This window comes from Sarcophilus harrisii, chromosome 3 (assembly GCF_902635505.1).
Source record: "Sarcophilus harrisii chromosome 3, mSarHar1.11, whole genome shotgun sequence".
Taxonomy (NCBI): Eukaryota; Metazoa; Chordata; class Mammalia; order Dasyuromorphia; family Dasyuridae; genus Sarcophilus; species Sarcophilus harrisii.
The window spans coordinates 377,949,130-377,975,471 of NC_045428.1; the positions used below are offsets into that span (position 1 = coordinate 377,949,130).

The 26,342-nt window shown below is 34.0% G+C and overlaps 1 protein-coding gene across 1 annotated transcript in view; it reads left to right on the forward strand.

The window, feature by feature from the left end:
• The window catches only part of STAT4 (signal transducer and activator of transcription 4), a 138,748-nt gene extending 112,610 nt beyond the window's left edge, over positions 1-26,138 (forward strand). Inside the window, exons 15-24 of the mRNA XM_031960295.1 lie at positions 8,982-9,065; positions 11,747-11,845; positions 16,758-16,893; positions 19,481-19,533; positions 20,026-20,120; positions 20,421-20,557; positions 20,951-21,142; positions 22,285-22,351; positions 23,020-23,128; positions 25,880-26,138. Of these exons, the coding sequence (XP_031816155.1) occupies positions 8,982-9,065; positions 11,747-11,845; positions 16,758-16,893; positions 19,481-19,533; positions 20,026-20,120; positions 20,421-20,557; positions 20,951-21,142; positions 22,285-22,351; positions 23,020-23,128; positions 25,880-25,906 (999 nt within the window). The 3' untranslated portion in view covers positions 25,907-26,138. The remainder of the gene's footprint in view (positions 1-8,981; positions 9,066-11,746; positions 11,846-16,757; positions 16,894-19,480; positions 19,534-20,025; positions 20,121-20,420; positions 20,558-20,950; positions 21,143-22,284; positions 22,352-23,019; positions 23,129-25,879) is intronic.
• The last annotated feature ends 204 nt before the right edge of the window (positions 26,139-26,342 follow it).

Below are 26,342 nucleotides of genomic sequence, written 5' to 3' on the forward strand. Positions count from 1 at the left end.
GAGACTTGAAAGAAATCTTTGTGTTTTTTCAACAGGTAGAAATGTGGAAGAATCTGTTCTAGATATGGTGGAAAGCACGTGTAAATATAATAATGTGTAAATGGAGAGAAAAGAATGAGATTGGCAATTGATAAATAATTCAGTATAGTATCCATTAAGAGTAATTTGAAATAAGGGAAGATTGAAACCAGATTGGGGGAGATCTTAAATACCAGAATATAGAACTTGAACTTTATTTGGAAAGCAGTGGGGTGGGAAGAGGCAGGAAGAGGGAGAAGATTGGCAAGGAAATGAAAAAATGAAGATTTTTAAAGCCTTAAAGTCTTACTCAGACCTACACTTTAAAAGGATGGGGGTTTGAGTTTTGTTTAGTTTTGGGGATGGAATTTTCTTTTGTTTTCTTTTTGCAATTGTGTGAAGGAGAGAGAGAAGGCTGAGAAACATCAAAGAAAGTTTGAACTAGGGCAATGGGTGGGAACATGAGGGTATGAAGACAAAAGGCATCATGGCTATAACATCAATAGGACTTAATTGGATAGATTGGTGAGGAAAGGAAAAAATTCAAAGAGAAAAGAGAAAAGGATCCTGGGATCTTTATGCATATTTCAGACTGAAATTATTGAAAACAGAATAGCCTTCATATCACTAGAAAGAAAAGTACAAAATAAAGGATTTACTGTGACCCATGAACACTACCAGAGACCTATGCAATCCTCTAATACACTGTGTCAAACACAAATGAAAATGGATCCCTAGAGCCCACCTATTGAGCAGTGGGTTTGACATCTCTGCCTATACTGGAGGACTAACCTACTTAGAGTGCTAACTTGGAAGTGAAGCTCTACTGGAAAGAAAACATATCTGGGACTGCGAGATGGTTAACCTCTTCCCAATGGATCCGTTGTTTGTCCTCATGATTTACCATAGTAGTGAAGGACAAGGATTTCCAGGTTTGCTTTTTCAAGTTGTGGCCAGTTCCATGGCCCAATGATTGTTCATTTTCTTTCCAGAAGCCTTATGGGAAACTCTAGTGGAAATCCTCTACTTGTCCAGAGGCTACTCCAGCACTGCTTCTGGCATTGACCTTGTTTGTAATCTTAAAATTTGTTGGATGTTCTGAAATTTCTTCTCATCTTTGTGGTTAAGAGGTAGAAAATCATCCTATGAAAAAGACCCAACATTCTTCATTATGTTGGCTACTCTCCTCTGGAAACTCTCCAGTTTATCTGTTTTAACCAGAACAGAACCCAATAATCCAGATTAAGTTTGATGAGAGCAGAGGGACTTTTATTTCATTGTTTCTAAAAGTCCTGCCTCCTTTGATGCAGCCCAGGAATGTGTTAACTTTTTTAGCTAGCACTGATGACTCTAACTGAGATTGCAGTCCAGATAGTTTACAGACAAACACTGGCCAAGCAACCCTCTTTTTCTATTTGTGAAAGTAATTTTTGCACTGATGTTTAAGGTTTTATGTTTATCACTATTTAATTTCATCTTATTAGATTCTGCCCAGTGTTTATCCTTTCAAGATCTTTCTTGATTCTGACTCAGTTAAATATATTAGCCATCCACCTTCCACCTTTGTCCACAATGATCCAAAAGTATTTTCAATATTTGTTCCATCACTTCCAGGTTTTCTGAATCAGACCATTTCTGGCTTTTCTTTGGGCTCCCCCTGTTGATAGAAAGTGGACTTTGACTGTGTTTGGGAGAAAAAATCCAGCAGCTTAAAGGTTTCAATATTTTAAAGTTTTGTTTTTACATAAGATATCAGCACTATATTACTGCAACTTCAAAAGTTACAAGAAAAGTTGAGAAACCAAAAAAATAAGGAGTAGGGTTTAGAAGAACTGTGAAATGAAAATGAGGTGAATAGAAAATAGTCAGCCAGGCAATGAGCACCCAGAAAGATTAGTATCAGAAGACTAGGGCAAAGATGCTATGGTCAGGGTCAGCTTAAGAGAAGCAGAAGATCCTTTCTGGACATTTCAAGTTTCAAGACTTTGACAAAATCATTTCATCTTTCATTTGAATATTTATTCAGGTATATATGACCAGGATATATAATCATACAGGGAAGGTGAACAAGATGAGGAGCAGGGCCACTTCTCAGATACATGTTTTCTCTTTGATTACTGATATTTCAGGTGAGGACGAGATATTGTTACTCTTTCTTTGATGAGGATTCAGCCCCTTCCTCTCCACTACCCTAGAGGAGTCTATTTCTATTAAAGGGATCTAGCTTCAAAGAAATGAAAAGGAGTTCCTTTTCAAAAGTAAATAGGGAACTTTAGACTACAGAGCTTTGCAAACCTTAAAGTATTACATAAATGCTGGCTATTATCATTATTATCTTAGAGGTGACCCCAAATCATTAGATCACATTGCACTTACCCAGAGCTTCCTCTGGAAATTCTCAGAGAAGCTGATAAGATTCCTCCCCTCTATATCCCATGAAAACACTTTAGATAACAAGTATGTGTCAGGTATAGAGTAGCCTTAATTTCATCCTATAGAAAATATATAAAGGGGAGCCTCAACCATAGATTGAGAATTGTAGAAGTCTCTGGGAGAAGAAAATTGTCTTGATTGTTTATGGGATACCTTCTTGGGATGAAATGAAGGGTGTCCTATATTCACTACTATCCCTTTGAAGGCTTTTCTGGGGAGCATAAAGGACTCCCAGTAACCAATAAGTAATCCATAAAATGTTCTTCCCTCTCCACTGAGCCCCTATGTGGTATAGAGGACAGAGCACCGGAATCAAGTTTCAGATACTTACTAGCTATGGGACCCTGAGCAAGTTAGTTAATCTCATCTATAAAATGGAGATAATAATAGCACTTGACTCCCAGGATTATCGTGAAGCTCAAATGAGACAAACATCCTAATATGCTTCTTAGCACAGTGCCTAGCTCATAAGAAAGAATATATAAATGATGCTACCCATAGAATCTTCTTTTTATAGAAGACTGAATTCTAGGATGACATTGCCCAAGAAATCCCTCCTTCTCCATACAGAAGGCAAGGGTTCAGGAACATTCAAAGTCCTCCAGAAAACTGCTCTTTAGGCATTCTCACCACTCTGATCATATGGTTTTATTCTCCATAGCTGCTGCCCCTCAGGTTAAGAAGTTATACCACATTCTCTCTAAGGTTGGATCCAGAAATTTGAGATCCAAGAAATCTTCTGTAAGGACTTTTGGGCCAAAGAACATAAAACTCTGGTTTCCCAAAGTTGCCAGGAGTTCTAGGAGATTGCAAGATCCATTATCTTTGAGCTATCCCTAGAAAAGGATAAAAGCAAAGCAAACAAACAAAAATGGTGATAAGGAAAATATTTTAATGAAGTACACTCTTTCATATCACAAAAGAGTATATCTAGATAATGACAGTTAAGCAAATCAAATTATCCCTAATGCCCAGGAAACATAATTAATCCTCTGTAGAAATTGTCAAAGGGCATAGGGAGAAAAAACAAAAATTCCAAATAAAGACTCATCAATATATACGTTTATCAAATAAAAGAGATAATTTCTTTCAACTCCCCTGGTGGCATCCCCACCTCAGGAAAGTCATTCCCAACTATTTTGAAACTGATAGTCTACTGTTTATTTGATTTTAGGGTCTTATCCTACACCACCAAGGATTCCTACACCAACTAAGAGATTCCTACATCAGGCTATACCTCTCTGAAGTTCCTTTCCAAACTAACATTCTATAATCTTCAAAAAGCATATATGTGTGTGTGTATATATATATGCTTTTTGAAGATTATAGAATATGTGTGTATATATATATATATATATATATGTGAATGATGGTCCCATTGCTCTGATAATTCTATAATTTTATCAATGGGAGTATGCACTCAACAAATTCAAATAAACATACCTCCACAATTTTTCATTCGAAGTGATTTTTGTCTATGAATCTACCCATTGATGTAATGGTCCAGGGGACAGAGTGCTAGATTTGAAGTCAGGAAGATCTGAATTCAAATCTGTCCTCAGACTTACTGGTTAGATGACTGTGAACAAGTCATTTGAATTCTGTTTGTCTCATTTTTCTCAAATGCAAATTGGTGATAATAACGTACCTCCCAAGGTTGTTGTAAGAATAAAATAGGATATTATTTGTAAAGCACTTAGTACAGTGCCTCGACCATTGTATAGATTTAATAAAGGCTTGTCCCTTTCTCTTCCTTAAGTCTTGCCTCTAATATATACTCACCATGTGACACTAAACAAGTCAATAACCCTCTCCTTGCCCTATGTAAGAACTACAAATTATAGTACAAGTACCAAGCTGGATCTGAGAATGTGAAGGTGTGTTCCTAATCATAAGTTCTCTATAGCCATGAAATTCACAGGTCTATTCTCACAATAACCTTTGGGTGACTCATAATTTGGGTTCCTTAGAAATAGTGGTATTTCATGATTCACAGCCATAAAACATCACGTAAAGAACACCAGTGAAGAAAAAAATAGGATTTTATTTCAGGGAAAGCATAGTATTATTGAAAGTTCTATAGAATCCCCCAAACATAATATAGCCTAGTTTTTTTCTGTTCAATTCTGGCCAAGTTCATTGTTCATCTGCAGGGTTTGTCCAAAATAAAGATATTGATGGACCAGCAATATGAACTAGTCATTAAACTAGTCGTTAATCAGAACTTGTACAAGAGACATTCTTCACTCACTTGGTTTTTCCTATGTGGATAGTTTATGCCAAACTCTTTTAAATGATTTTAGGCCTCATTTAGGATGCTCAGAAATGTTAGAGGACTTAATGAAGTTAAAGCAATGTTTTTCACCATCCTGTTTGGTCTCTTTGCTAAACATCCACCATGACAAAAAGTCATAGCAACATGAGACCATAGGTTTAAAAGTGAGAGGGACCTTAGTTATCCAAGATAGCACCTTTATTTTAAACTTTAAGAAACCAAAGAAGTTAGTTAATTGTCCAAAAATCACATAAACATCAAGTAGTTGAAATGAGATTCAAGGCCAAATTCTCTGACTCCAAATCTAGCATTCTTTCCATTGGACCAAAGGGCAATCACTTTTCAATAGCAAATAGGCTCCTACTATACACCATCCTACTGTAAGATATTAGTAATCAGGGAAATGTAAAACAAAATTATCTCCATGGTTGCCCCTTTATTACAATCTTACATGTTCTTAATATTTTCATAAGGCACACACTTTGTTGGAGAAGAGTCTTAAGGCTACATTTCACTCTATCAAACCAAATGCTCTTTTAGTCAACAAATAGGAGGATTTTGATTGCTCTGTACCTTTCAGTCCACTGTGTGACTATTAAGATATGGTCGGTCATAGAAGGTCACTTGCAAAAGCTTGTTTACTTTCTTTTTACATAGTTATCAAAAATATCCCAAATAATCAACAAATATTTGTTAAAAACATACTGTGTGCCAAGTGCTGTTAGGCACAGGTACAAATAATGTAATAATTTCTACTTTGGAAGAGCTTGCAATCTAGAAGGGGATATAAAGCATAAATAGAACATGAATAAATACAAATACATACATCATAGTTAAATACTAGGTAGCTTGGGAGGAGAGTACTAGCAGTTGCCACAGGGATCAGAAAGTGCTTTGTGTTTATGTTACATCTTAAAATACTAGAGAGACTTTATATGGTGAAAATAAGAAAGGGGAGCATTTTAACCATTTGGATTTATTATTGTTGGAGCTGTTTGGTAGCACAGTGGATGGAACATCAGACCTGGAATCAGGAAAAGCTGAATTCAAATCCAGCCTAATTTACTAGCTATGTGCCTCTGGTCAAGTCAGTTAACCCTGTTTGTCTCATTTGTAAAATGAGCTGAAGCTCATTTTATGGAGCTGGAGAAGGAAGTGGCAAACCACTCCAGTATCTTTGCCAAGAAAACCCTAAATTGGGTCATAAGGAAACATACAGGACGGAAAATGACTAACCAACAACAAAAGAAGGGAGAGCATTTCAGCCATTTGGCAGAGGCAATGAAAAACCACAAAGATGGAAGATGGAGTTTTGTATGTGAAAAACAGAGAGAAAGTCAGTTTAATGGATGGCAGAATGAGAAAAGGACAGTAATGTTCAATGAGGCTGGTAAGATAAGTTGGGGCCAGGTTGTACATGGCTTTCAAAACTAGACAAAGAAGTTAATTTTTAATCTAATAGGCAATATGAAGTCATTAAAATTGATTGAATAGGGCTTTGAGAGAGTGAAGTCTGTACTTATGGAAAATTATTATGATAGCAGTGTGTAGGAAGGACTAAATTATGGACAGACATGAAACAGGGAGAATAATTAGGAGAACATTGCATTAATCTAAGCAAGAAATCCTGAGGACATATCTCAGGATGATAGTTGTGTGAGTAGAGAAAAGGAATCAGAAACAAAAGCTGTTGTGCATGTTTTCTTACCTGAATGTTTATTGTGTGACTTGGGCAATTAGGTGGATAAAGCACCAATCTTGGAGCTAGGAAGATTCATCTTCAAGAATTCAAATCTGGCCTCACATACTTATTAGCTATCTGATCCTGGGCAAGCCACTTAACCCTGTTTCCTTGTATGTAAAATAAAATGGAAAAGAAAACGGCAAACTACTCCAGTATCTTTGCCAAAAAAAAACCCCAAATGGAGTCACAGAGAGTTGGACAGAACTGAAATGACTGAAACAATACTATGTGACCTCTACAAAGTCCTTTCTATCTATAAATCTATGCTCCTACAATATCTTCCTGATCTTTTTTTTTTTTTTTTTTTTGAGTAGTATTAATGTCCATGATTTTTTTTCAGGGTCTTCCTTTCTTTCATATGTCTTAAGAAGCAATCTCTCAAAATTCTCAAAATACATGACAATTCACATAGAATTTTCAGAAAGTGCTATGGATATATATTTGTAGGGCAGTGAGCACTTTAGGATCATTTAAAGCACCCATTTCCTCAATGTAATCAAACCCAATCCGATCTCTTTCTATTCAATTGTCAGGTCAGATTCTCCTGCCACATAATAAAATAAAACAAAGCAAAACTATTACCTATGCAAATTAAAATTAATTCAATTTCACTTTGTTTTAAGAATTTATTTTTGGAACTCTACAATATTTTTTCACCTTAGTCCAAGAAAACTGGGTACGGACATAAATCCAGGTTTGGATATCACTGCCTCATATTGCCTAATTGTTCTTTTCTTGGATCTTCCATTTTGAGAGAAATCTCTGGTGTCCTATCGGCCACCTAGTCAGGCATCCCCAGATGAGGATCTAGCTTTGAGTTAGGAGGCTTCCTTAATTGGGAATAAATAAGGGGGACAATCCTTATGTCGTGTGCCCCCGTTGAATCATCTTTCCCAGACTTCAGAAGTGCTGATTTAGCAGGGAGCCAGCTAAGGTGCAGAGACTGAAATGTGAAAACTGCCTCAAAAGAGACATTTGAATTGTAACCCCCTGTACTTGCTCTTTGTCAGCAGGCCTTGGCTGATAAATAACAGTTTTACCCACAAACTAGAGGTGTTGGGTATTCCTGTTTACGTGGTGGAAAGTTATAAGGTATAAAAATGTTACTAGCCAAGGTAGGGGGAGGAGAGAATTCAGAACTTAAAATGTAACTGAAAAAAGTTTAAACTTAATTTTAAAAAAATGCAATGAGTAGTTTGTGGATGACTCAACTTTCATTTAACAAAATACCCAGATTTTTTTTCATAGCCCAATGTTCTTAAACATAGCTCCAGCTTTGACTTCCTAGCTTGTCTAAAGATTTCCTCTGTAATCATGTTTCCCTGTAGGTTGAAAATTATTGGGGGAGGGGGGATTTAAGTAGAAGATGGAACATGAACTATATTAATAAGTTTTCTCCTATTATAACATACAATGTTGATAACACATTCTTTTATTTTGTCAAAGGTGCTCCTTGCCCAGCATCACATAGCTAGAAAGTATCTGAAGTCAGATTTACACTCAAGAAGATGAATCCTCCTGACTCCTGTATTGTACCATGTAACTGTCCATTGGGAAAATACAGCTTATATTATAGCCACACCACATTGTCATGAAAAGATCATAAGAATTAGGCCCAGAGAACTTGGAATTTATCCCAAATAACACAACTAAAAGAGGAAGAAATTTAGCACTAGAAGTCAGCTATTGTTTAGGAAATTCTTCCTTGTATCAAAATCCTCTTTTGAGTATGTTTGTTTTTTTAAAAACTTTTTCTCTATTTAGCAAATGTGAAAAACATCTTGTAATTCTTTTCATAGATTCAATATTATGTATTTCTTTAGCCTTCTTGTTTCCAGGACAAGTGATTACTAGTTTCTTTGACTTTTCACAATAATTTTATTTTAAAAACAATTTTGCCCTCTTTTTAGCAATTAGAACTTGTCTCCTAAAAGACAATGAACTCAAATTGGACTGCTGCCGAGTAGGAAGGTGGTGTAGGTTGGAGAGAAGAGACCAAGCTCACTTCCCAATTTCCCCATGCTAGATGTCTCTTAATTCACCACAGGCTTATTACTATAACAAATTCATTAATACTAAAAAATCTCTTTCTGCTGTACTTATAAAAACTTATAAAGGAATTTATAAATATATAAAGGAATCTTTATATAGGAATTATATATGATTCTTATAAAGGAATATGTACAATAACTGGATTTCCAGCTGATATGTTAACCAAAGACGATATTTGTTTTCAGGTAGAGTCTCCTGCAAAAAAAAAAAAAAAAAAAAAAAAATAGGCCAGAAAATGGAAAAACTTGAAATTATTATGTTTTTAAAATTTTGGTACCAAAAAATCAATAATCATTCTTCTTAAGAAGTACACAACACACATACACAAACCCCTCACCTTCCTAAATAATTTAAAGAAAGGTCTTTTTTAGGTTATACATTTAACTCAACCTGTGTGTTTTATGTTAACAGACTAAAACATACTATGTTTATAAACTTAAGTATGTTTTTCCTCCTCAGGGTCCTCATATGGTAACTGAAGAGCTTCATTCTATAAGTTTTGAAACACAGATCTGCCTATATGGCATGACCATAGATTTGGAGGTGAGTATTTGCAAGGAATATTTTTCCAACAAACACAGTCTTAAAATTTGGGGACTTTGTGTGATCTTAGAGAATACCTGTCCTGCCCTTTCATTTTAAGAAGAAGAAACTAAGGCCTAGAGAGGTAAAAGTCATATAGATTTTTGGGAACATTTTTAGAATTTGTTTAGAAGGTCAGCTGGGTGGCTCACTACATAGAGCATCAATCAGCCCTGGGGTCAGGAGGACCTGAGTTTAAATATAGTCTCAGATACTTGATACTTACTAGTTGTGGGACCCCGAATAAGTCACTTAACTCAAATTTCCTCATCTCCCAAAAAAATAGTTTAGAAAAATGCAATCCTTTTTAGAAATTTTGAATCTTCTTTAATTTCAGGTTTCTATGTGTTGTGTACTTAATCGGTTCCACCAACCAATTTCTCTATTTTTTAATTAATTCTAAATCATTTTGATTATGATTATTTTGTATTATAGTTTGAGATCTGAATATAATTTGAATACCATTAGACCCCCTTCCTTTCCACTTTGTTCATTATTGCCATTGAAATTTTTAACTTGTTATTTCTCCAGTTGAATTCTGTTATTTTTTTTTTAGCTCTCCAAGGTGATCCCTTGGTAAAATTATTGGTACAAACCCAGTCTGTGACAATTACTAGCTGCATGACCATGTTTATGTACCCCCAAAGAACTCTGTAGAATTTAACTGTTAAGTCAGAGAAGGGTTTCTAAATTGTATTGATGGAAGGAGTTCCCAACTGAGAGTTCACAGCTTATTCACATATTTAAATACTCCAAATAGTCTATGCCTATTAAGTAAATATATATATTTTATATTACTGAGTAAATGGAGACTTGCATTCATATTTTTGGCTTTGCTGTGATACTAACAGCCTATTATGATGGTTCTTTAGAGATTTATTTGGCTCATAAAAGTTCAGCCCAAGTAGAGGGATGGATATCCTTAAACAAGGTCATAAAAAAAATGGAGTCTTCATTTTTATAACTAAGACTCCAGAGTGATCTAAGGATTCTATAATGAACAAAGTCATATGACAGAAAAATTCATGGTTCATTGTTCCAATATCTTCATAATTTTCTTCATTTAAAATCAATGAGGAAAGAATTTTAAAAAATTTTTTAAATGTAAGTGAAAAGGAGAGCCTTAAATTAGTCAAGGTTTTATGTTTTGGGAATTTTATGTATTCATCTTGGGAGCACCACCTTGCAACAGGAAGAATCTGCTATGATTTGTTTTCTTTTTACCAGTATGTGTCATACACACATTTATTCCTACGATTTACCTCAAATCTATTCTCAAATACTAAAATGTTACTTCAATATGTTATAATCATTTTTTTTTCATTGGCCTTACTTCTGGTAGAACAGAGAAATACCTTAAATATAGCTATCAACAACTCACACATATAGTACTTTTGAGTTTTAATGTACTTTCATATATATTATCTCATTTGATTCTCACTACCTTATAAGGTGAAGTAGTCAAAGTATTGTTATCCCTTTTTAAAGAAGAATCTACTGAAGTTCGAGGGAGGTTGTGACTTGCCACAGTGACATGACTAGTAAGAGGGCAAGACATGGATAAACAGAAATTTGTTTGGAAAAAAAAGATCCAGGGTATTTTATAAATTGCAAGGTCAATATGAATCAGTAATGAAAAAAGGATTAGTTCTGCAATCAGGAAGACAGGTCCAAATCCATCTTCACATACCTACTTAGCTGTGTCACTTAATCTCAGTCTATCACAGTTTCCTCAACCTAAAAGGGGGGATAATAACTTACTTGCTAGGATTGTTGTAAAGATAAAATGAGACCATATTTGTAAAGTTCTTTATAAATCTTAAAGTATGATATAAATACTGAATATTATTAAGTAGCTAAGAAAACTAATGCAATTTTTGGCTTCTAAATCATGGTCAGTGTCTAGGACTAGAGAATCAATAATCCAGGCCTGCTCCACTCTACTGAGACCACAGCTGGAATATTGTATTGAATACCTGGCACATTTTTACAAAGACGTTAAACTGGAGAACATCCAAACATGGGAACAAGGATAATTAAATGTTCCTAAGATCATATCATATGAAAATCGAATAAGTTTATAGGAAATTGTTTGGAAGAGAGAAAATTTTAGGAGGACATTATAGCTGTCTTCAAACATTCAAAGAGATGCCATATGGAAAAAATATTTAATGTCCAGCTTGGTCCCAGAATGTAAAATTCAGATCAAAAAGGTAAATTTAGAATATAAGAAAAAATTCCCTAATAATTAGAACTACCCAAAAGTGGGATGATCTGCTTTGGCAGGGCTCTTCTTCCTTGGATATTTTCAAACAAGGACTGAATTATCCCTTACTAAATGTACTCAAAAGGGCATTCCTTATTCAGGTATGAGTTGGAATAGATGTCCTCGTTGGTCCCTTTCAATTCTGAGATTCTATAACTCTAGGAAAAACAAGATTTAAATTTCTTACTGGCTGACAGCTATGCCTCCAAATTCCTAGTGAAATGCTCTTTGGTGTATTTTTTTCTCCAACAGTAATAAATATCATATTATGGACTCACCAGGCAAAATTTTTTGAGAGACATCATACTAGCAGTTCATTTAATATCAATAAATGTTAAATCCTAATATCTTTCTTTACATGTCTTCTTTTTAACAGACAAATTCATTACCTGTTGTGATGATTTCCAATGTTAGTCAATTACCTAATGCTTGGGCTTCTATAATTTGGTACAACTTATCCACCAATGACTCTCAGGTAGGAAGATGCTACATATTTATATTCCTTTATTTCTCTGTAATTACAATGTATTTCCTTTTGTACAGGCAGTCTGTCAATGTTTAAGTACCTACTGTGTATCAAGCATTACATACAGAGCCAGAAATACAAAGACAAAAAATAACAAACAACCACAACTAGTTTCTGCTCTCAAGGAGTTCACAATATAATTAGGAAGATAGTATGTATACGACTATGTACAAGCCAGATATGTGCATGTGTTTATTTATAGACATATATAGATAGCTAGATAAGGATATTAGGTTATCTCAAGGAGAGTGACTAAGATCTAAAAGGATCAGGCAAGGGTTCTTGCAAAAAGTGGAATTTAGAAGAGAGGTTAGAGCTGGATACATAAATCTGAAAGTCATCTGCATAGAGATGATCTTGGAAATCATGGGAGCTGATAAGATCACCAAGTGAAATAGAGAAAAAGAAGAGAACCTAGCAGAGGCTTGGAGGACCTTCACTTAAAGTGGATAAAAATTTTATGAAAGAGACTAAGAATTGTTCAGACGGACAGAAGGAAAATCAGGAGAGAGAGCAATGTCATAAAAACCTTGAGAGAAGAGAGGATCAAGAAGAGGAAGATGGACAAGGTCAAAGGCTGCAGAAATGTCAAGAAGAATAAGCAGCTAATGTATGTGGAAAGAAATGCTTTCAATATAGGCACTTTAAAGGGATTTCCATATATGTAAATATATGTGTGTATATATAGGTATGTGTATATATAGTATGTATATGTATACATATAAATATTTGATTGCACACATTTTCTGTAGTTACATTTTTATAGTTACTTATTTACAGTTTGATTTCTCAGGACTCCCAAATATTTCCAATAATTTATAGTATGAATGGACTGTTTCTGTTATTGTTCAGTCATTTCATTCATGCCTAATACTCATTTAGAAGATTTTTTTTTTTTGCAAAAATACAGAGTAGTTTGCCACTTTCTTCTCCAGCTCATTTTACAGATGAGGAAACTGAGGCAAACAGGATTAAACGATTTAGCCAGGGTCACATAGCTAGTAAGTATCTAAGGCCAAAATTGAACTCAGGAAGATGAATCTTCTTCATTTCAGACTTAGTGCTTTATCCACTGTGCCACCTAAGTGCTCCTGAATGGACGGTATCTATTGCTTCTAAATAGTGATCATAGTATCTATGTTGTGCCTTGAGTGTTGCCGCATGATCCAGTCGTTTGGAGGGAGGAATTAAGTTCAAATCCAATTATTCCTTGGACAAGTCATTTAAATTCTCTGGAACTTTCTAGATGACACATGTGCTCTAAGTCTGTTTTCATAAGAACTGACCTTTCCTTCTGGACAAAGCAGATCATTTTGCTCCATGCTTCTGGCACTAGCCAGAGAATGACTTGCAGATAAATTCCATATAGCACAATTTCTTTGCACTTATAGGTTGTTCCTCCTCCCTAAGGTTCATCACTAGTCTCAATCCCCCTGCTCACCTAGCCCCTGGAAACCTGCTGAGTTTCATAAGTACCTGTGAGGATCACTTATAATTCTCAATTAGCCACTGAAGTCAAGGGGTGGGGCTCTACAAGCACAGAAAATCAAGAGACGATCATAGTATAGGTAAATTAGGTCCATGCTGCCTGAGTTTTTCTGCCACCTAGTGGTTATCAAAGATTTCTAAAAAATAAACTAGATTAGTAAAGCCTCAGAGGCCATGATGAAAGGAATTACTGATTACTCCCTTAAAAGAGAAGAAATAAGAAGGGATGACACGTCTATTACTCCTTTAAAGGAGTGACATGTCACTCCTTTAAGGATGCATTTTTTTCTGTCTCTTGACTACTAAATAATCAGATTTATTTATTTATTTATTTATTTTTTTTGCTAACTTCAAATAGTTTGTCTAGCTGAATTGAAATGAGAAATCCTTTATAAAAACAAGAACTATTTAATTTGGGGAAGATGCCATTTACTGTGGCTCTCCTTCCTAACTTGGTCTAATCACTGAAGATAAATTTTTGAAGAAAACTATTTTTATATTTTCCCACTCTCTACCTATCTGTACAGGAATTAGAGATAGATTAGAAGTTTAATAATAGTTGCTACTGGAAAATGAATGAAAAATATTTATTAAATTTTTACAGTATATCAGACACCCCAGGGATAGGAATGCAAAAATTAAAGATTCCCCAAGAAGTTTTTGTTCTAATGGAGGAATTAGGACAGTCAATCAGTAAACACTTTTTAAGTGCTTATCACACCAGAAGTAAAAGAAGCACTTGTGAATATAAAGAAAGACAAAAGGCATTGTCTGCTTTCAAGAAGCTAACAACCTAATGAGGAAAGTCAATAAAAGGAAAAGGGGGTATCAAGGAGGAAAGGGAAGAGTAACAAAGAGCCTAATGAAGTCCTACAACCAGTTAGGCAATCATGAATCCTGTCCTTAAATAGAGGATCTAGGAAGAGCACTACCCTCTACATCTATCCTCAATCTTCTCCAATCATGGAGGATGGGGCCCAAGGGATTAGGGCATATATAAGGGTAACATACATTAGGGAATATTGGCTAAGGAAGGCAATTTGAGTCTGAAAATCATAGTACTGACAAATAGTCAGGATGAGTTGCATGAGTCAAAAAAAAAAAATGTCTAAAGGAATGCAGCCTATAATTATAATCTGTAATTTAAATATCCTTTCAGTCCCTAGGACTCCCAGAGTCTGACATTTGGATTAAAGGGAGTGGGGAGTACATTGTAGACCATGTTAAGTACTGTTAAAATAAAAATTTAAATTATCTGCCCTACCCCACCCCTCAAATAAGCTAATCTTTACGTTCAATAAACTAAGGGGATTTAACAAAGGACTTTTTTTTTCTCCCAATGGCCATGTGTAAAGCAGAGGGCTAGACCCCTTACCCAAATTGATTACTCAGAGGCATTTTCAGATACAAACCGGAAGCATTGATTGGATCCTTGCAAGGAGGGGTCCAAGCACCCCAGCTGAGCAGACACAGAGCCTTTCAGCTCCCATCTCCCAGAATTCTGCCTAGCCTAGTCAGAAATGTTGAATAGGTTAAAAAGCAAAAGATTTGGGTTCATTGAATGGGCTGAGAAGGAAATAATCATTGACCAATGATCAGCGTGGGGTAATTTCCTGAAGCTTAGGTCTAGGATCTGACCTTTTCTGTCCTGCAGCCCTCTGAGAATAGGGATCACATTGACTTCCTGAAACTTAGACATAGGGTCTGATCCACTCTATCTTTTTGAGAAATCTTCACCTGGTCCCATTCTGTCATGCAGATATAATTTCGGGCTTAAGCCAAATTTTCTGCCCCTGAGCTCATTATTATAACTTTCTTTATTCCCATATATAGAAATCTTGCATATTAATGTCCTTTCTATCATTCAATCCATGTAAAATTCAGCAAATTATACTATTCCAGTTATTGATCTTGATTTTCTTAGTACTCCCCTCCTTATTTTTTCCTTAGTCATAACTTTCTTTCTTGCTCTCAGCTTTATTGTTTGTTTATTCTACTATTGTTATATTTCTTTTCTTTGCTGGCAGAAGCACCTGGACACCAATAAGTAAATATCAGATAAATATAAATGCAAAACACAAATATAAAAATATATATAAAAACTAAGTAAAAATAAAAGTTATTTTATGAATTATATATTTATAAACTATTTATAAAATGTTATTTTATACATTTTTGATATTTACTTATCAGTTTACATGTGCATTCCTCCTCCTGCAGTGCCATCCTCATTTAGCTTTGAAATCTGGTGTCCTATCTTGGTCATATCTTCTGCTTTTTTGTTAGTGAGAATGAAACAGTTCAGAGACATTTTTAACCAGAGGTGTGTCAATCTCATATAATTCAGACATACAACAAGCCAATATTGTATTCAAATGAGATCACCACTTTGCTGGACAAAGTTATCCACTTACTTGAATAAACTGATTAATAATAAAAACAAAAACAGAAAAAACCTGTGATGACACAAGCATTTAGATGTTGGATGATAAAACTCTGGAGACAAGGCACTTTCCTGGAGGTAGGTGGGTTTTTTTTTTTTTTTACCAAGACTTTGTAGATGAGGAAAGAGGGAATGTTGTAGTATATGATTGTGATGGAATATTATAGTGCCATAAGAAATGATGAGCTTATTGATCTTAGAAAAACATGGAAAGACTTGCATGAAATAATGAAGAGTAAAATGAGCTGAACCAAGAAAATATCACATACAACAACAGCAATATGATTTTAAGAATGACAAAGTAAATAAGTTATTTTTACTATTATAAATGCCGAATTAATTATAAAGGACAAAGGAAGAAAGATGCTATCTGCATACAGAGAAAGAACTGAAATATTAAAGTATATATAGAATAAATAAATAAATACACACACACACTCACATATATGCATCTATTCGTGTCTTATTGTGGCCATCTATGGGAGAATGGGAGGGAGAAAGAAAAAAAAGAAATATACATAATAACTTTATTATATTTTTAAAAGGAATAACAAAGTGTACATTTGCCATTTCATTACAATCCTCTTTTTATACGTTTATAGAAATGCTTATTTTATTATAATTATAGTTATATAACTATATAACTATAATTATATACGTATGGTTTTATGCTTAAAATAATTTTTTAAAACTTTTTTAAAAGAAAGAGAAAAGAGAGCATAACACAGTCAGATAAAAAGAGAGGAAATGAAGCTGTATTTTCTATTACTGCATTGTTGTCAGGAAGCCCAAAGGTAACTGAATCTGAGGTCATACTTTTTGATAGGCTTGTTAGGGAGTGTTGTTATCATATGTGACTCCCCTTTTACAATTTAAAAATTGCAATATTTGGGGCCTGTTTAACATTGGTAAATTATAACTCTGTTCCAGAATTTGGTTTTTTTTAATAACCCTCCAACTGCTGCTTTGAGCCAGTTATTGGAAGTACTGAGCTGGCAATTTTCATCATATGTTGGACGAGGTCTCAATTCAGACCAACTCAATATGTTGGCTGAGAAATTGGCAGGTAAGTGTTGTTTGAGATAGAAGAACCTCATTTGTTTTTGATGCTTGGTGGATTAAAAATCTGATCTGTCCTGGGATTCTCATATTTGTGCTATTCCCAATGAAGTCTAGGAGGAAGCAAATAACATGACCTGCAGTAAGATAGATGACTGCATTAGTTGCACAAAATATATTTGTGATTTAAAAGAAAAAACTACCTGGCAGCTAATTCAGCATAGGAAGAATACTTTTTCCTAAGAAATTTTAAAGTTTAGTTATGAGTTTGATCCACTTTACAAACTTGCTAAAAATCACTACCAGTTCATATAATTAGTCTGTTATATATAACTCTGTATAGAAAGGTAAGTTTTCAAGGTAAGCCTCATAAACACCTTCAGTTTTAAAACTGAATTGGGACTTCAGGAGTAGTTGACATGAAGAAAACCTAAACATGGGAATCCAAATCCATATGAATTAACAATATTGGAAGTAGCAAGATGGAAAAGTCTTTTCACAAAATACTAACTTTCCTTTTTTTCTTAACTTTTAATTTAACTTTGCTTATACTATTATAGTTGGAAAGCTCTTTGTAAAATTGAGCTGCTGCTGCTACTTTTGTTATTTTTAATCTTTAAACTGGGTTATCATATCCATACAAAAGAATGTGGATTATTTAAAGGAAAAGGAGTTAATGGGAACATATTTCTAAATCATATGTGTATGTATAAGTGGGTGGATATATATACACATATGTACATATATATATGTATGTATTGTGTGTGTGTATATATGTATATATATATATATCACCCAAAAAAATCATTATCCCACCAAAGAAACCCAAATTAATGAAGTTCTGAAATAAAGTTCATTATCAATTAATCAGATGTTTATTAAGCACTTACTATACAATACAAGTACAAAGAATGAAATAATCCTTATTAGAAATGCACTATAGTATTATAGATAGGAAGCTATCTACTTGGAGCAGAGTAAAGATTTAGATTCAAATTCTGCCTCAGATATATACTTTTTACATGAATATGATCATTCCACTTAATCTTTTAAGTATTTAAGACAAGTTTACAGATAAATTCCTGAATATACCCTCTTCCCTTATTCCATCGAAGAAGTCTCCAAATCAAAAATATTCCATCATGATAATATCACAGATCCAAGATTTCAAACTTTGCTCCTATTCATATGATCAATGAAATGTTGATATAAGCTTAGAAGAATGGAAACATAATTTGCAGCTTTATTCAGAAATCTCCCCCTATTATATTATTAGATTAAGCCCTATTTTTAAATTTTTTTGATTTAAGATGGAAACCTTAAATGTAGAAATTTATCACTGTGGCATTTGAAACATGAAATAACTAAGGGACCAAACACTTGAGCTTATGATTATATCATTTTATTAAGCAATAGATGCCAATTGCTTAACAAATTGGAACTGGTTGCCTTCTTCAACTTTGGCACTGGATCCTGAATAGAGGGGGAGAGGCTTTTATGTAAAAACAATTAATCAAATGCATTAATTAAAGTTCAATTAAATTAAAATTAAATCAAGAGAAAACAATTATTAGGATTAAAAATCAGGTAATCTGATTTCTAAATGAAGGAAACATTAAGGAGTTTCTCATTTGGGAGAATGAATAAGTACAGTTCCCTAAAATCCAAAAAGGCGTTGCCTCCCCTCCCATCAAATATCTGTCTTCAATCAAAGAAATATGGAAACAATAAGTGATGGACTAGTATGGGGCCAGTTTTCAGATAAACCTTATGGGTTGCCTGAGATGTATAATTGCGAGAAAACCTTGCATCAGTCTTTGGATCTGAGTAGGTTTCTGATCAGCATAATCTAGGCTCTTATTAAGGATCTCCAAGCTGCAGGGAGATCCTAGCCATGTTGCAATCACATTTTCTCACAATTCCTGCAAAATAAAGTTTTCTCACATGACAGAAATTGGACTAGATCCATAATTCCATAGAAAAGGAAGCTAGCTCTGGAATTGAGTCACAAAATAGAATCAATGTGGTTCACTCAATTCCCATGATCACTTGCTGTTCTAATCCCTCATCATTAACATTTTCTAATATGAACTCTCAGCCACAGCTCAGAAAGCTAAGTTATTCTTGCCACTGTTCCCCAGACAAGCCTTGGTCATTCCCACCTCCGTACTTTTCCATAAACCATTTATCCTATTCCATCTGGAATGCCTTCCTCTCTGGCAGTACAAATACTATCCATTTAGTAGTTACTCCATAAATGTTTATTGATTGAATTACATTAAACACTATGTCTCTGAATCCTAAGACCACTTAAGGTCTCTACCACATAATTTAATACATGAGTATGCCCTGTTTCATATTCTCTTTTTCAAATGCATTATTTTTGTCCTTCAAGCTTAATAGTAAATTCCTTGAAAGTCTGAAATTCATATTTCTTTGGCTTTTAGCATAAAACACAAGTTAAGTTCTCAATAGATTCTCAACTCTGTAGGCTTATTGAAATGAAGTAAATGAAGTAAAAAACAAGTTTAGAGAAAAAAATCGGAAGTATTTCATGAACATGAAAATTTGGATTATTTTCTCTTTAATTTTAGTGCAACAAGCCAGCTACAATGATGGTCAGCTCTCTTGGGCAAAGTTCTGCAAGGTATGGACAGAAGGAAAAGTTATACTTTATCTTAGAACTGTACAGCAAAGGGGTGGAGGATGGGGTTGAGAGGTGGGGGTGAAGAATGGGGGCCAGAGCAGGGAAAGGCAAGGGAAGGGGAGAAAAATTCAGTCTTTGAATCAGAAGCTCCTGCTTCTAAACATTTTCCTAGTCTTATGGTTGTAGACAAACTAATTAGTTTCATTGGGGCCAAGATTCTTCAATAAACAGGGATAATTACAGTTTATTTACCTACCTCCACGATATTGTGAGGAAAACATTTCATCATCATCACAATCTCATACCATGACATGAAGTTTTAAGAATTCTCTAGATAAACATGTTCTAAAGAGAAACTCTAAAAGATTCTCCAATTTAACAAGAAATAAAATATAAACTATCATGAAATAAAATATGATGATTTATGTCTTACTAATGATTCTTATAAAGTGATCATCATATTCCTTATTTATTTGTTTTTTATGAAAATAGGAGCACTTACCTGGCAAAGCATTTACCTTTTGGGGATGGCTTGAAGCAATCCTGGATTTAATAAAAAAGCACATTCTTCCTCTTTGGATTGATGGGTAAATCATGTGCTTTTAATATCTCTATGAATGTCATTTTTTTCTGAATGTTGTGTTATTTGTTCTTTGACACGTCTAATCCTATTGAAAAAAGAATTCTCGATCTCTTAAATTACTTAAATCAAAACCTATTGATAGTAATGTTCATATGTATGCTTAAGAGAATTTTAGTTGTGAACTCTGTTGAATGTGTTCAAAAATACCTTAAACATTTTGGCTTCATGGATGCAACAGATGATATACCTAGATAGATGTCATGGTTTTTCATCAGGTAAACCCATGAACTAACTATTCTTTCAGGTACATCATGGGCTTTGTAAGCAAGGAAAAGGAACGGGTCTTGCTGAAGGATAAGATGCCAGGAACGTTTTTATTAAGATTCAGTGAGAGCAACCTTGGAGGTATTACCTTCACGTGGGTGGACCAGTCAGAAAATGGTATGTCACATGTCTTCTGGTATTATCTCCTACTATATCATTAAAATAGCATTTTCTTAGAACTTCACTGTTAATATTTGGGGGTTTAATATTACTGACTTTACATATGTGTTTATGTGTGATGGTGATGGTGGTTGTTTTTAAAATATCTACAGTGAATTTGTGTATCACCTACTAACTATTCTGATTTGGATGGGAAAACATGAATTTATAATTGTCCAAGTGAAAACCCCATATTGGTGCCATCTGTAAAATGTCTAGTCTACAGAATGTCTGGAAAAACTTTATATCCAGTGATATGCAGATAATATGAACAGAAAGAGCAATAATCAAGGACAATGTGTGCATACAGATGGTGTCTTGATTAACTTCACCTGCCTTTTTTCCTTTCAGGAGAAGTTAGATTCCATTCTGTTGAGCCTTACAATAAAGGTCGTTTAGCAGCTCTGCCATTTGCTGACATTCTTCGAGACTACAAAGTTATTATGGCAGAAAATGTTCCTGAAAATCCATTGAAGTATTTGTATCCTGACATTCCCAAAGATAAAGCATTTGGTAAACACTACAGCTCTCAGCCAAATGAAGGTTAGCTTCCATTTACTTTTTCTTACAGAATTTGAAAGATAACTCATGTCAATGGAAAGCAATAGAAATATCTTTCATGTTTGCTTCAAGCTTTGTAAGACCAAATGGAAAAGCAGATTTTTGTTTTCATTTCTATTTAATCATCTTTACAAAAAATATGATACACCTAAATATTGAAAACTGAGAATGACACCATGGCCTCTTCCACAGGGATTTCATAGTTTGTGAAAAGTAGAAGGAATCTTTAAGATCATCTAATCCAGTCTCTTCATTTTACAGATAAGAAAGAAATGGATTCTTTGAATTGTACAGACATTTTTTATGTAGGCCAAAGCAACGTGTACGATAAGATTGTAAAGCTGAGGCAAAGTCAGTATCAGCATTTATTGCTATGGGGGAGTTGCCTACACTGGTAATTTGAGTGAAAGAATAGCAACCAATAATATTTGAACTGCCACCAAACTTGCCTGTAGGGTTTGAGAATGCTCTATAACAACAGTCCTCAAACTTTTGGGTTGTAAGACTTTTTTATATTGTTAAAAATTATTAAATACTCCAAAGAGCTTTTCCTTATATGAAATATGTGTATATCTACAAACATCCACATAATGTATGTGTACATATATCAGTATTTACCTTAATAGAAAATTTTAAGTTTTAGTACTATGGTAAACTTGAATTTGACTTCATGGAACCTATGATAGAGTATTGGGGGTTCCCAGAGATCCAGATCACATTTTGAGAATTGCTGATCTATAACATGCCTGTGACTCAATTTTCTTCTATGTAACCTTGATGTTATATTAGTCTATCTCACAGAAATTTTCAGAATGACAAAGTAATGATTATGAAAGTTTTGAAAATGTAACGAGAACTACTGGGGCATGTTTAAACCTGGGGAAAAAATCCAAATCTTTGAATCATGTGCTTTATTTTGGTAGTTGTGATTCAAAACTATTCTGAAAGTCAAAGTGATTGACTATTAGTTAACTGTTCAGGTGATATCTAAGGATTAGTACTAGAAATTCACTTTGTTCCACTGAATTAATCTAATCATATGACTTCTTTTAAATTGTTAATGTCAAAAACTATAAATTTATTTCCATGTTTTTTTCTAATACTGTTTCTAATTTTGTCCCCAGTTTCAAGACCCACTGAGAGAGGTGACAAGGGTTATGTTCCCTCTGTATTTATCCCTGTCTCAACAATGTGAGTCATTATAATAATCACATGTGAAATATTTACCATTGCTAAAAAAAAAATAAATACTTTTCCTAAGGAGCACCTGAGAATAGAACTATATCTATATCTGTATTTATGGACATATCTATATATCGATATATATATATAATTGTGAAGAAAACATTTTATGCACATTATCTCCTTGTAATACAATGCCTAAAGGTAAGGCCTGGGGTGGAGAGAATCAGGCCAAGATTTCATCTCTCAGAATCTTTTAGAATATATTCTGTCATCATTGTTACTCATGATGGTGGTGCTTTATTCTTGAAGAGAACCATTTCTATCTGATAATTAAGGCATAAAGTCATCATTCCATATGTCATATATTGTCATTTAAGTTCTATACTCTAATATAAATCTAGAGGCAGCTAGGCATGCTGCATAGAGAGCCTTGAAGCCAGGAAGACTTGGGTTAAAGCCTTTGAAACATACTTGTTAAAAGTAGCCACTTGAGCATTAAAAACAGGAGTTTCCTCACCTGGAAATTCCCTGCACTGGTGAATAACAAACCTATGTCAAGTGATGCATTGGGCATCTCAGTGTTAAACATATATAGAATCTGCCAGATAACACTTCAGAATAAAATATACTGAAAATTTAATTTCCAAATTTTCTCTTGTTTTTTTTTCTCTAAGCCGAAGTGATACCACTGAGCCACACTCTCCATCAGACCTTCTTCCCATGTCTCCAAGTGTATATGCAGTGCTGAGAGAACACCTGAGTCCCACAGTCATTGAAACTGCTGTATGTTGTCAATTTCTCACTTCTGAACAATTGCTTTTCAAATGCAGTAGAATGTTCAAAAAAGGGTGGTTGAAATTCTTCCCTGGGCAATGCTAAAGCCTAAACCTTTGAACAAACTCATATGCATGGTGTGAGATATGAATCACGAATATGTTGTAACCCTCTCCTACCACAGTCAGTTGCTAAATTTTCAGTGGGAGCATTTACATGTTGGAGATCCACAAATGTTACAAATCAGGGCTTAAATTTTTTGTTTTGTTAATTGATTATATTTAAGGAAGTGAGGGAGAAAATGTGAATAAATATAATAAACTTAAAAATATTTTATACATATACTTTTTCTGGATCGACAGTTCTTAAACATATACTAGCACGCCAACGGATGTGACTAATTCAAAATCAGTTTCTGTATCAAAAACAGAAATCTCTATTTCCTTTTATTTTAGTGATTTGAAGTCCTTATCTTGAAGGCCACCAGAGGGCAATATGCTCATTCCTACCACTCCAGCCCATCCGGCTAACAGAGTACTCATGAGCTCTATAAACAGTACTCTGGAGCCTGAATAACATATTCTGAACATTGAATTAATTATTAATCAATCAACAGCATTCATTAAGTACTTATTCTGTGCCAGACACCATGCTACATGACAGAAATATAAAAAAAGGAAAAAAAAAAAAAAAACAATCCCTCATCTAATAAGTCTTTGCTTGCTATTTTTTCCCCCCATATATCCCAACTCTCCTAAGATCACCAAATTCTAATGTATCTCAATAGGACACATCTCTCTAAGACTAGATATTTCCTAAGAGTTGAAGTTAGAAATTTGCCATGTTTGTTACTTCAGATAGTTAATGGCCATAAAATCTAAAAGACTTTGATTTTGCCTTGTTTTTATCTCTGCTCTCAAGGTGATCTCTAATTAAACTATTCAGGAACATTTCCTGGAAGGAACAGTCCACACTATTTGGGTCTCAGTTTCCTCATGTGCAAAATGAAGGGATTGGACATAGTCCACTTTTCAGTGTCCCTCCTAACTCTAAATTTATGATCCTATTATTTGTTCAAATACTAATCCTTTGTTAATTTTTCTTGCAAGCATAAGTTCCTCTTCTTTAAAAAAAATCATTTTAATCATTAGCTTGCACAGAGAATGCAAACCTCAAGAACAACAGCACAGATTTAATATGAAAAACAAATAAATCATTTTTAACTTCCCACATAAAAATTTTAGATTTTGTCCTGAAATTTCACAGGACTAAAATTCATGTAAGCAAAATATTCTCCAACATGGAAATGGTCTCAGATAACAGATTCCAGAATGTGTTATTAAGAATCCATCTGTTTGAAAGGCCTGGAAAGACTTACACGAACTGATGCTAAGTGAAATGAGCAGGACCAGGAGATCATTATATACTTCAACAACAATACTAGATGATGACCAGTCCTGATAGATCAGGCCATCCTCAGCAACGAGATCAACCAAATCATTTCTAATGGAGCAGTAATGAACTGAACTAGCTATGCCCAGAAAAAGAACTCTGGGAGATGACTAAAAACCATTACATTGAATTCCCAATCCCTATATTTATGCACCTGCATTTTTGATTTCCTTCACAAGCTAATTGTACAATAATTCAGAGTCTGATTCTTTTTGTACAGCAAAATAATGTTGTGGTCATGTATACTTATTGTGTATCTAAGTTATATTTTAATATATTTAACATCTACTGGTCATCCTGCCATTTAGGGGAGGGGGGGGGTAAGAGGTGAAAAATTGGAACAAGAGGTTTGGCAATAGTTAATGCTGTAAAGTTACCCATGTATATATCATGTAAATTAAAGGCTATTAAATAAAAAAAAAAAAAAAAAAAAAAAGAATCCATCTGTTTGTTTGAGAAACCCAAGATTTGTCTCCCCTGAGGTCTTATCTCAATCCTATAGAAGTCATTGCTTACTGTACTTTTCTCTGCTAAAATTTACACCTATTTTCTCTTATTCTTTCCTTTATGGAGAAGAATAATTGCTTAGCATGTTCTTTTTCTAAAAAATTTTAATAGCTTTTTATTTACAAGATATATACATGGGTAATTTTTCAGCATTGACAATTGCAAAACCTTTTGTTACAATTTTTCCCCTCCTTACCCCCCATCCCCTCCCCCAGATGGTAGGTTGACTAATACATGGTATATATATTAAAGTATATGTTAAATACAACATATGAATACATGTCCATACAGTTATTTTGCTGTACAAAAAAGAATCAGACTTTGAAATATTATACAATTAGCCTGTGGAGGAAATCAAAAATGCAGGTGAACAAAAATAGAGGGATTGGGAATTCTATGTAGTGATTCATACTCATTTCCCAGAGTTCTTTCACTGGGTGTAGCTGGTTCAATTCATTATTGCTCTGTTGGAACTGATTTGGTTCACCTCATTGTTGAAGATGGCCAGGTCCATCAGAATTGATCATCATATAGTATTGTTGTTGAAGTATATAATGATCTCCTGGTCCTGCTAATTTCACTTAGCATCAGTTCATAGTATGTTCTTTATAAGGGTGACTTGTATTCAAAATTACCATAAAAATTTTGTTAAAGCTGAAGACCCCAATTCATTTTATAAATTGTTTCCAGAATGGTGTTTAAAAGAAGGCTTTTATTAGTTTCATGAAATGGTTTGAAAAACATGATTTTTTCTGTGAAAAGACTCTCTGAAAATTAACAATTTTTGTTTTTCATTTCTAGATGAACTCTCCATGTTCTGCTGACTGATGAGATGCTTTTTGGTGCCTAAGAGAACAAGGAAAAAAATTTTTTTAATATTTTTTTCTAAAATGCATCTGCATATATTTTGAAAAAACAAATTTCAGATAAGCAAATGAGATGATACAATTTTAAGAAACCAGAGTGTTAACACTGTAAACTGTTCTCAGAGTAATATTGTATGCCATCCACTTATTTCTGCTTCTTTTTTCTTTCATTGACCAATTAGCAAGCATTTCTTTTTTGTAAATAGTATTCTTTTTCAATTATATGTAAAGATAGTTTTCAACATCCACTTTTCATAAGATTTTAAGTTTCAATTTTTTCTCCTTCCCTCTGTCCTCTACTCCTTCCCTAAGACTACAAACAATAATGTAAATTTATAATCATGTAAACATATTTCCACATTAGTCATATTGTAAAAGAAACAGAACAAAAGGGAAAA